Source organism: Rhinatrema bivittatum, chromosome 1, assembly GCF_901001135.1.
Source record: "Rhinatrema bivittatum chromosome 1, aRhiBiv1.1, whole genome shotgun sequence".
NCBI classification, from domain to species: Eukaryota; Metazoa; Chordata; class Amphibia; order Gymnophiona; family Rhinatrematidae; genus Rhinatrema; species Rhinatrema bivittatum.
In genome coordinates, this window is record NC_042615.1 from 704676538 (window position 1) to 704689281 (window position 12744).

Genomic DNA, 12744 nt, shown 5'->3' on the forward strand with positions numbered 1-12744 from the left:
TTTGAGACTTGCAGCGTAAGAGATGGTGGTCAGACCATGGAACTGGAATGTGAGAAATGGAAGTGTTCGTGAAGAAGTTATTGGTGAAAATCAGGTCGAGTGTGTGACCTGCTTTGTGAGTAGGGTTGTTCACCTGAAGGATGAAGTTTAGACTTGACAGCATGTCTAGTAGGGTTTCGCATCTGTGTGTAGGTTGAAGTCTCCAAGGATGATAGAAGGTTTTTTTGTGTTGATGTTTGAAATAAGAAATTCAATGAGCGGGGAGATGTTGCTGTCTAGGAGTTTGGGTGGGCAATATACAAGGCAGATTTGTAGATATTGGGAGTCGAAGAGAGTAACTTCAAATTGTTTTGGGAGGTTATGTGGGATTATTTTCATAGAAAAGGGTTTTCTTATAATGAGTAGCAGGCCTCCTCCTCTTTTGTAATTACGGGGAATTGAAAAGGTATCGTAGTCATTGTGGGTAAATTGGTTCAGAATTACTTGGTCGGTGTTTTTTAACCAGGATTCAGTTATGGCAAAGAAGTCAGGATTGTTTTCTTGTAGTATGTCGGAAATTAACATGTGTTTTTTGGACAAGGACTGAGCGTTGATGAGAAGGAAGGTGAGACAAAGTAAGTTTTTGTTGTTCTTCAATAGGGGGATGTTTATAAGGTGGCTGTGTCTATTTTGTAGATGAGGGTTGTTGAATGTCACCATCTCTGATTGGGTGAGGGAGAGGAAGAGAGGAAAAACGGGAGAAGAGAACAGGAAGTTGAAAAAGACTGAAAGGTCCGAGTGGTGGATGCTGGAGGTTGAGTGCAGTCCTGGTGGTGGATGCTGGAGGTTGAGTGCAGTCCGAAAGGTGGATGGTGGAAGTTGTTCTGTAGGATTTTTTTTTTTTTTTGCTTCTAGAACTCAGTGGCTGTATGTAGCTGCTATCTTTTTTCTCAGGGGTCCTACCAGTGTGTGAGAAATGAGATACATGAAGTTGAATGAGGCTGAAGGAGGGCCGAGTGGTGGTTGCTGGAGGATGAGTGTGGTCCGAGTTGTAGCAGGAGGATGAGCGAGGTCAATATGGCAGCTGAGGTTGAGTGTGATCCGAGGATAGTTGATGGACTTGGTGAGGTGTATGTAGAGGTTTCCGTTATATTTCTTTTAATCTCAGTGGCTGCACGAAGGGGCGCACAAAGGGGCCAGCCCCTTTGTCGCGCTCCTTCGGCACGTGACGCAGGCGCATGGCGCCTGCAGGACAGCAAGTTTAAAATCCCCTCTCTGGATGCTATTGGCTGTCTCCAGGTTTGTGGGCGGGTCTCAGAGCGGATGACTGGCGGCGCGATCGGGGGCTGGACTCGCCGGGGGCAAGGGGATTAGGAAGGCCTTACCCCGACGGGTCCGGGCGCCGATCGCGCAGGCCTCTCCTCCTTGTGTTCCCAGCAGCGGTGGCGGCGGCGGCAGCAGCGGAGCTCCGGGCAAAGAGGCGCGGCGCCTGCAGGACAGCAAGTTTAAAATCCCCTCTCTGGATGCTATTTGGCTGTCTCCAGGTTTGTGGGCGGGTCTCGGAGCGGATGACTGGCGGCACGATCGGGGGCTGGACTCGCTGGGGGCAAGGGGATTAGGAAGGTCTTACCCAGACGGGTCCGGGCGCCGATCGCGCAGGCCTCTCCTCCTTGTGTTCCCAGCAGCAGTGGCCGCAGCGGAGCTCCGGGCAAAGAGCATGGTATGGCACGCGAGCAAGGAGACTGAAGGAAGTCTTACCGAAACCCCTCTTTTTTTTTTTTCTTTTTTTTTTAAACTTACCTGGGCTCAGCACTTACTGGCTGAGTACAGAGACAGTCTCCGGCTGCGGGGGAGAGCACTTTGGTCATCACCGCTGCGCTCGGCTTCCTGCACCCACTGCCTTTCAGCTACTTCAGCAGCAACATACATGGCGGGAACCAGCTACCAGACCAAGGCACACCTCTGAGGGATCTCAGAAATCGCCACAGGAATTCTCAACTGGGGAAGGGACCTTTAAGTATCACCGCATGAGACCGGGACTCAATCTTTCTCCAATTTAAAGGTAGAATTTCTTCTTCTAAAAATAGTACAGTGATCCTGATAAGGAAAGCACGTCCACATCTGCTAGGAGACGTAGAGATATTGAAGGGGCTGAGGTCACTGCTAAGGTGACATCAGCTTTGAAACCTGATTCCGTCTCCATCTGCTAGCAGGGGAGCATATAATCCCATGATCCCGAGTCCATCTGGCTACACACTAGGAAATGCAAGTTATTAAAGATATGAAGCTGGGCAAATCCCCCGGATTAGACGCTGTACAGCTAAATTCAGACTGTCCTGATAGGCCGAATGGTTGCGGTGTTTAATTCTCTCAGTAGTGAAGGAATAAATTCTTCCAATGCGAATGTAGCAGGTATTACAATTACAGCTAAGGTGGGTCAGGATGCATTGCTGTGTGGGTCATATTGCCTTATTTCCCTTATAGAGATTTGAAGATATTGGCCAAGGTATTAGCTAATACATTGGGCTTGGTTGCTCAGACCTTGATCCACAGTCAGGGTTTGTACCAGGAAGACTTGCCTCAGACAATTTTCTCAGATTTCTCAATCTGATGTGGTGAGCGAAAAAGCAGGGTAAGCCAGCAGTTTTGTTGGCAAAAAAAAAAAAAAGGCCTTTGATCGGTCAATTGGTTCTACTTATTCAGGATCTTGGAAAGGTTTCAGCTGGAATCTAACTTTATCATACGGATACAGAAACTGTATTTGCATCCACAGGCATGCATTAAGATTTCTCAAAGAAAAACACCTTTCAATAAAGCAGAGTTGCTTACCTGTAATAGGTATTTTCCAAAGACAGCAGGATATCAGTCCTCACTCATAGGGCAACATCTAATGAATCCCGGCCCATAACCCTTATATCAAAATTTAATTGAGCTGCTACTATACTCTGCACCAACCCAACTCCAAGGGGAGGTAGGTTGGTTTCATAACTGTAATCCTGCTGTTCCAGGAGCGTAACTGTTACATGTAAGCAACTTTGCTTTATCTAAAGGATAAGCAGGATGGCAGTCCTCACATGTGGGTAATCCCTAGCTACATGCTGCCCCAAATGAAAAGGGAGGAACAAGTGCCAATAAGCATAAACTTTTTTTTTTTTTGAAACCAGCCTTTTTCCATTTTACAATTTTTCTATGGGCCAACCCGGGACAAAAAGCAATGGGCCCAGAAGGATCCAGCTACTTGTGGAGCTGGATTCTACACCTCAAACAAATTCTGCACGACAGACTTAGCCTTCAATGTCTGGCGCATGATGCCTAAATCCAGAATTAAGTACAGGCTTTTAAGCATGGTGATGAATGCCTCAATTCTGGTCTTCCTTGCTTCTGGCAGCTGTTTTAAGTTCTTAGAAAAGAGGGTTTTAAAAAATATTTATCTCATAAGAAGGTATGTTATATAAATCATTCTCTCCCTCCATCTCCAAACTTAATAGTACAGTGCAACGAACTGGCAAACCAAAATATAATTGAGCAAATTCAATGAAAAATGTTAGCAAAGCACTGGCTGGCCTATACTACATATATACTTTTTCAAAAAGTTTGTAATTGGTCTCAACCATAGCAATCCACCTTGTTGTATTATAGAAAGTTCCCACTAGGTGACCAATGACAGCTTTTGTTAAGCACTGACTGTACATTCTGAGATTAACCACCACCTACTGAAGTTAGAGGAGCAGGAGTAGAAGACTGGGTTGGAGTTGGAGTTGGTATAGGAAGCAAGCCTGCACCAGGAAGCAAGCTTGTCAAGGTAGGAGCAGGTGCCAGCAACGACAGGGCTTTAGCTTCCTCTGGAATTTTACCTGCAGAGGCAAAGAGCCAGCATTATGGCAAATACATACATCACCTTAATTTCTCTCTCTAACATAATTACCCTTGCACTTTAAAAGAAAAAATAAACACTACCAGAGCCTTAAAAATTTAAAAAACAAAAACTTAACTCTTCCTCTATTTTTTTTTACCCTGCACTACGAGGAAAATAAAAGTGATCAAAACTTCAAAGACTAGCAATATTATTTTAAAAACTGAATAATGTAGACAATTATTTAACACTTTGAGCTATGGGTCACCTGTACTGGAAACTTAATGTTCATGAACCAAACGATATCAAGCATGGACGCTTTCCCAGGGCGGTGTTTTCACGGTGATCGAAAGTTGTGTTACACATGACAACCGTTCGTGTTGGCTGCATCACTAATAGCACACAGAACATCAGATACAGAAAAGAAGAACATTTTTTAAAGTTTAATCCCCAGAAATGGCAAATAACCAAATTTGTGAAAGAAAAAAAAAAAAAAACGCGCTGCTTGAACTGTCTCTTCACCAGCATCTTGTGTTATTCAGCTACGTTCCTCCTACCAAATCTATCTAGTGGATATTCAAGCATAATCATTGGCTCTCAAACTAGACTTCACTTTTTTCTTGTAATATGAAGATGAATCCAGTGCTTGTTTATAGGTTATCAATAGCACTAGACAAATTCATTTGTGGTACACATTAGATCTTTGGAAGTTTCTGTATATATTTTCAATATAGTCACTGTAGCTATCCCCTATTGTTAATTAAGCCAATTGTGTGGTGGTTTTGTGTATTCAAGCATCTCCTAGAAGATGACTTGAGCTAACATTCAAATTCATTTAATTGTGGTACAAATTAAATTGGGACTGAAGCCTCCAAAAAAACTCATTAATGTACGATAAAACTACTAAACACTTCTAGATCCCTCTTTCAAGTGGAACCAGTAAATGTTTTCAAACATAAAGCAAAATCACTAAGTCCTTAAAAAGAACTATCGGAGGGGGGGGGGGGGGGGGGGGCGGCAATAAACTAACTGCATGGTTCAGTTAGCTGTATGTTGTAAACAACTCATTCTCAGATGAAAAAAAAACGACTCGTGCAAGGGTCTTTTTGCTACAACTATAAAGAACCTATTTTGCTTTTTGTTGGATATCCAAAACACAAATGGTAGAATTTTTATGTTTTACACTTAAGGTTTTCACTGCACCTTTTTCTGTGCCACAAGTATTTACATTTGCTTTGTGGCTGAGAATACTACAGCACTATCATACAGAAAAAGATGAATAATGATGGTCAAGTGCACGCACATTAGCACGGGATCAATCCTTTTCCTAAAATAAAATGTATCTAAAGGTGCAGTTGAATTAAACGTTATTATGGGCACTATTTATACAAGCTATCTGCCATTGAATGAATGCTCTCAGATCTTATAAATGACAATTAAGGTTACTGAAGTTTCATATCTACCCAAACAATTACATTATATGTTAGCTTAGATTCACAATAAGATGCACTGGGAAAGGAAGCCATCCAGAACATTATAATCCTTTATATTTTCAATCTCATCCTTATTCATAGGTGCTGACTTTTTTTTTTAAAGTGTTAAAAATATGAAAAATGCTTTCTAAAAGGAGACCAGTTGCTGACATGGGCTACTTGTAAAATTCTAAGAATGTGTACATGAGGATCATCTCCTAGGGGATGACTTGAACTGTAAGTGCTTTAGTATTTATAAACAGGGATGTGCATTCATTTTCATTCATTTCAGTAAGTTATGCACAAACTTCTTAGGCAAATAAAATTTGATTTCTCATTTCTAGTATACTGGACATCTTCAAACCCCACCCACCCAAAACCAGTCTACTGCTGTTCTCTCTTTCACTATTTACTCATTTCTTACAAATTATTTCAGGGCCTGGCTATTCTCATTGTTCTTATCTTTATTTCGAATTATTCTCCTCTCCCATGGTTTCAGGTAATAGATTTTTTAAAAATCTGCTGACAGATCATGGATAGTAACACTCCTATCAAAAATCATCCAATAGCATTAAAGCATAAGCATCCTCAAACCCGCCAATATCTTTCTGACAAACTGAAAACATGTGACAGCAGCAGTGGAAGCCTCATCTTATAGCATATTAAAAAAAAAAGATAAATACCATGTTATTAAAAATACAAAAAAACCCTCTAACCCTCAAATGTCTCACGAGATCTTTTCCTTTGATTTTATTGAACAAAAAGGAACGAGATGCACAGGAGAACCTTTAAATACATTAACTTTACAAACTTCTAAAAAAAGAAAAGGTACAAAATGGCTCTCATACAATAAAATTCCTGAATATTTATTGGTAAAAAGTCTGATTCGATTTTAACTTATCAATATTATCCTTAAAAAAAAATGTTGTTTACCCTATTTTGCTCTCCGAGGATTGTTGTGTTTTTAAATTCTTAAAAAAAAAAAAAAAGATTGAACTAATGTGAGTAGCTTATTTTCACAGTAATTTTGCATGATGAAATGCTTATTGTACAATCAAGTCAATGTGCCTGCAAGGAAACACAGCAAATTCTATCTTAGCAAGTTCCTGCTGCTCCTTGGAGCATCCATTTTATACCAAAAATAGTAGCACAATGTCATGGATCTGTCCTTTTCTATTGTAAAAAAAAAAAAAAAAAAGAGGGGAATTGACATCACTGACAGTTTTGCTGCTAATGGCAACACAGATACCTCAGTAGCATTAAGAATCCCTTCTTCATGAATATCTAGTTGAATCTAAAAATTTCCCATCATCATGGCAGGCTCATTCTCCTAGTTGAACAAAACTCCCTTATTCTAAAGCTGTTCTTAGATAAAGCACAGAATAATTTAGATTACTCTTTAAACTGAAGTAAGGGACCGGCAGCAATCAGAGTAAGAATTTGCTGTCTAAGGATCATTACAATAAGTACTGCTATGAATTCTTTTTCGGAACCATTTAAATGATTCTGCAAGAACAGCATTATTATCAAAATGAACCAATATATTTGTGCAAATGTTGTGGCCCTGTTCAGATCAGACATGAAAAGTGACTGGGACTTAGACAAAGTGTATTTGTTTTTCTAGTATAAAATTACTAAAATTAAAGTTTGATGAAGGAAGAAATTTTGAAAAAGTTTTATACTTTTAATCAGCTTAATGAAAATAGCCCTTCACTAGGTAGAAGTGCAATGCAAAGGATGTTTTACAAGTAGTGCTTCCCAAGGACTACAGTCACATCAAATGCGACAGGGAAAAAAAAATAATTTGTACATATGGGGTAATTTTCAAAAGGATTTGAGAGCTTGAAACTGGGGTTTACATGCATAAAATGCACTTTAACCACTTAAATGAGCTTTTGAAAATTGCTATAAATGTATATTTTTATGGACATAAATCCTTTTGAAAATTACTCCATATGGTGCAGTCCTCAGTTTCTAAACTATGATATACTATGTAAGAGTTGATAGGAACTGAGGAAAGAGAGCATGTTATTAGATTCTCACATACTTGTTTTGAAGTGTCTCATCTCAAAGTTCACACTAAAAGTAGAAATAAAAATTGTCTCTGTACTGAAAGAAATTCACTGTATTAATCAGTTGCAATTCTGATAAATACTCTTGACACTACATTAGCAGGAATGGATTCCTGGCCACCATCTTGGCAGCTTCAGATCTGGCATTAAACAATGAATTTGAGTCAGCATTTTCTGAGACAAGTGAACTTGGATGTAAAATGGAAGGTCTTATCTAACAAAGTCAAGTCCCAATGCCCCTATACTATGCAATACTTTACTAATATAGACAAAACAAAAAATGAACAGCCCAGAATATAGTTCTGCTAAATGTATGGCACAATCAGAAAGGTTCACTGAATCAGGAGTGACAATTTAAAAAATAAAACACAAACATCAATTTTAAAAAAACTAAAAGTTTACCACAAATATACAGAAAGAAAGTATGCAAAAATCTTCCTACTACACTGAGCACAACAGAAATGCATAAAAGATGGGAGATAGTGTAATCTCCATACAGAAATTAATTACTGAAGTACGGCAATACTCCTGGGAGTTATATGAGCAGCTTTTCTTCATACTTTGAATAAAGCAAGTTCTTGAATCTGTTTGAGACAGATGACATTTAACAGCTGGAATGTGCAATTTTTTTCACTACCATATTTACTAGGCAAAGCAGTCTTTTTCAAATTTTGGACTATTCTTATGACATTCCATTTCATGTTTTGTTGATTTCTGTTATGCCAAGTGTGGTGATGGGATTTTTGCATACTTTTTTTCTGAGCCTTTACAGGCAGTTGTCAGCTTTAATTCTTTCTAGTGTATCTAATTGCTTATGAAGGTTCATAAAGCGTCAGAAGTCAAAATCCCTCACTGAATCCACGGTACAGGGACAACACAGGATACAGCAGCACAAGTTTCCTTACATTGCCCTGCTAATGTGCCTTAATCTAGAGAGCTGTGGATACCAGTCTACAGGCACCTGGATGGAGAGCGCCAAATCATTTTGCACAGGCATGATTTTAACCATTGACCTAGAAGTGAAAAGCTCTATAAATCCATGCCAGTCTCCTGAGCAATCAATTTTCTTTATTCCCATTTTTATGTTGACTGGGTTTTGTGATTTTTTTTTTTTTTTTTTTTGTAAATGCTCAATTTGACAGACCTTTCAGATTTTGGGGGATTTTTTGGGCCTGTTCCTGGTCCTTTGATTAAACTTCAGTGTTCCTCATTTTTTCTTTAAATACAGCTAACCCTCGCCTCTCTATTTTCATGTAATGCAAAACAGATTTGCAAATTATTACAGATCATCGATATACAGAACTGGAAATCCAGTTCAAATTAAGGTGAGAATAAAAAAAAAAAAAAAAAAGTAAAAAAATGAAACAAAAAGGGACAAAATAAAAGAGAAAAGAAAGTAAAATAAAATAAGAACAGAGACAGGCGTCCATCTTCAGCGGCCAGACTCCGATCTCATTTCCCCATGAAGGTGTCACTGCACGGCAGGTTTAGTGGCATGGCAAACAATGCCTTACTCAGGCAAGTGTAACAGGTCTGCCTGGGCCAGTCTAGTCATCTAATAATGCACATATCACACAGAGAGAACATATAAAACCAAATTAATAGTTAAACTCCAGCTACCAGCAAATGTGGACAGAAAAAAAAAAGTTAGAAGTGATGGCTAAGGTGCCGCCTTTATTGTTTTGGCCCTTCCCCCTCACCAGAGTAAAAAGGTTTGGGAAAGCAATAGAGAAATGAGGGAAAAGAAACAGACAAACTTATACACTGTGATACCTACACAATATGGGCTCTCTCCCATTTTGACTGAAAGGGGTAAAAAAAATTGTTTACCACAGCCCTGTAAGATGGAATTGAATACTGATCAATACAGCTGCTTTAGTTTTACTTAAATAATATTGTAGTATTAGGTTCTTTTAGTGCTACTTGAAATGTAAAGGAGGAATCTGTATATAAATGATCTATTTTCAAAGCTAACAGTTCCTCAGAATATAGAGGTACAGAAGTAGCCCAAATGAAAAATAGATTAGTTCAAAATCTTTTTTTCAATTCCATCAAACTTTGGCAGCAGCATTATCAAGTACCAACTGTGTATACCCCGCCCAGTACCTAACCAATTTAACATACAGCTCAAGTGACATTTTGTGGGCTTACTCTGGTTACCACATAGCAGTTATTGCACTAGGGGAAAATAGTGGTTTAGAAAAATCCAGTTGCTTAGTGAAACCTTGATTACAAAACATAACCTTAAGACATAGCATAAGTATTACACTGTGGTTTAGAGCCCTGAAGGAGCCCCATAAAATTTATATTTTGTTTTAAGTTACAATCAGTATGGGTAGCAATATTTCCAAGGAATCAGTAATCATGAAGGCAAGTTCTAAACATTGTTTTTTTTCTTTGGGGGATGATTTTCAACGTCCACCATTCAAACTGTTTATTTGTAACCTGTGTAGATCACATGCACCTTTGTACTGAGAAAGCAAAATTGCTTACCTGCAATGGGTGTTCTCCAAAAATAGCTGTTCACCAGTCACACAAATGGGTCACAAGAACATATGTGGTGCTGAGTGGAACAAACTTTCCAGAGCTTTCTGGTAAAAAGACTAAACCTTACAGCTTATGCAGGGGATTTCCTAAACTGTTCTATTCTCTCAGGTCCTATTTAGCCAAGCTTGTAATAGGGCTTCCAAACTTGTCCTGGTGGCCAAGAGCAAGTCAGATTTTCAAGATATCTACGTCATGCATGAAATAAATTTACAAACACTGGAGGCCCAGCATATGCAAATTTACATAAGAACATAAGAAATTGCCATGCTGGGTCAGAACAAGGTCCATCAAGCCCAGCATCCTGTTTCCAACAGAGGCCAAACCAGGCCACAAGAACCTGGCAATTACCCAAACACCAAGAACATCCCATGCTACTGATGCAATTAATAGAAGTGGCTATTCCCTAAGTAAACTTGATTAATAGCAGTTAATGGACTTCTCCAAGAACTTATCCAAACCTTTTTTGAACCCAGCTACACTAACCACATCCTATGGCAACAAATTGCAGAGCTTAATTGTGCGTTGAGTGAAAAATAATTTTCTCCGATTAGTTTTAAATGTGCTACTTGCTACCTTCATGGAATGCCCCTTAGTCCTTCCTGAAAACCCTAACCTGAAAACCTAATTGGCTGGAATATCACCAGAACAGATTTAGGAAGCCAAGGCTTATAGAAGGGAAAGAATATCACTCGGGTGACAAGGGAGGGTTTGTGTGATTGATAAACTGCTGTATCAGAGAACACCTTTAAAGGGTAAGAAACTTTGATTTCTCTGAAGACGAGTAGGTTCACCAGTTACACAAGTGAGATGGCCCAGTTAAAGGTTATCTGACACTCCCTTCCCTGTCACAGCTCTTCCCACAAGCTTCAAACTGGCACCAATTTGTCAAAAAGAAATAAAGCACCTCAAGGAATGTACCCTCTAGCTACTTCAGCTCCATCATATTGATGTCACTTTCTTTTAGATTTGGTGTGAATTCAGGTTATATGAAATTCCAGGGAGGACAACTCAGAAGCAACGTCAGGAAATATTTCTTCACGAAGAGGGTGATGGATGTCTGGAATGCCCTTCTGGAGGAGGTGAAGACAAAAATGGTGAAAGTTTTAAAAGGGGCATGGGATAAACACTGTGGATCGCTAAAGGCTAGAGGATGGAAAAGAACTACCCTTAACCAATAAGCCTTCATACTGTTGATGCAACTCCATTATTGCTCTCTTTTACGGCAGGGGGAAAAAAGAGGAAAAGGGGAATTAGATTCAGAAGCAACCAATAAGGACATTGAATTTTACAGTCTTGGAAAACAAATAAGCATGGGAATAACTTGCTGCTGTGGCAGTTACTACCCTTAACATGCCTGATATTTTGGATGCAACTCCAAAATTGCTCTCTGCTTCAACAGCAACAGGGAATTGGACTCAGACAGCAACCAACAAGGGCCCTGACTGATGGTTTGGGAAACTAAGTAAGGGGGTGACTTGTATGGTGCAGCAGATGCTACCATAAGCTTGTTAGACAGACTAGATGGACCGTTTGGTCCTTTTCTGCCATCATTTTCTATGTTTCTATGTATGTTTGGCAGTTAAATGCCAATTGAAAAACAAACCCAAATATTATACTGAACTATAAAAATAGCATTTTCTGTGAATATGAATTTTTTGCAATGCTAGGGTTAATCAAGATATCTCGAACTTTGGAAAGGGATAGAACAGTCATGAAAAGTTGAGATTCATTGGTCTATGGTCATTGCAGAGGCTCCTAATGCCATTTCAAAAAAATCATCAGATCATCTGAAATAGGTGGCTTTTTCACATTTGGCTAGCTTCATAAGGCTGTGAAATTCTTTTTACCTCTCTAGAGTTAAGAGTATCAACGAATTTTGGAGCATCTTCCAAAATGTATTGTTTAATGCACCTATTGGGGTTGAGGAACTCAGTAATTGAACCTTGGCACGGATGACATGTCACTTAAATTTGAGAAAGATTCTCCTTTCCAACTCCATATTGAACAAAAAGAATGATGGAATTAGAAAAATGTATACCCTCACTGGCCCTCTAGAAGGCATTGGGTTTATCCTGGGGAGCCTATAACAGAGCAGCCTTGGCACAGGAAAATGAGGTAACCTCCAGGGGTACCTGCTTCATAACATGTGGAACTTCTGTCAGAACAGATCTCTCGAAGCCATTCATTGAACATAAGAACATAAGAAAATGCCATACTGGGTCAGACCAAGGTTCCATCAAGCCCAGCATCCTGTTTCCAACACTGGCCAATCCAGGCCATAAGAACCTGGCAAGTACCCAAAAACTAAGTCTATTCCATGTTACCATTGCTAATGGCAGTGGCTATTTTCTAAGTGAACTTAATAGCAGGTAATGGACTTCTCCTCCAAGAACTTATCCATTAGTTTTAAATGTGCCCCATGCTAACTTCATGGAGTGCCCCCTAGTCTACTATCCGAAAGAGTAAATAACAGATTCACATCTACCCGTTCTAGACCTCTCATAATTTTAAACATCTCTATCATATCCCCCCCCCCCCCCCTCAGCCGTCTCTTCTCCAAGCTGAAAAGTCCTAACCTCTTTAGTCTTTCCTCATAGGGGAGTTGTTCCATTCCCCTTATTTTGGTAGCCCTTCTCTGTTCCTTCTCCATAGCAATTATATCTTTTTTGAGATGCGGCGACCAGAATTGTACACAGTATTCAAGGTGCGGTCTCACCATGGAGCGATACAGAGGCATTATGACATTTTCCGTTTTATTCATCATTCCCTTTCTAATAATTCCCAACATTCTGTTTGCTTTTTTGACTGCCGCAGCACACTG

The 12744-nt window shown here is 39.6% G+C and overlaps 1 protein-coding gene across 2 annotated transcripts in view; it reads right to left on the minus strand.

The window, feature by feature from the left end:
- The window catches only part of SREK1 (splicing regulatory glutamic acid and lysine rich protein 1), a 323133-nt gene that overhangs the window by 240720 nt on the left and 69669 nt on the right, over positions 1–12744 (minus strand). For both annotated transcript variants that reach the window (XM_029575998.1, XM_029575991.1), the window contains exon 3: positions 3694–3833. In XM_029575998.1, coding sequence (XP_029431858.1) covers positions 3694–3833 — 140 coding nt within the window. The remainder of the gene's footprint in view (positions 1–3693; positions 3834–12744) is intronic.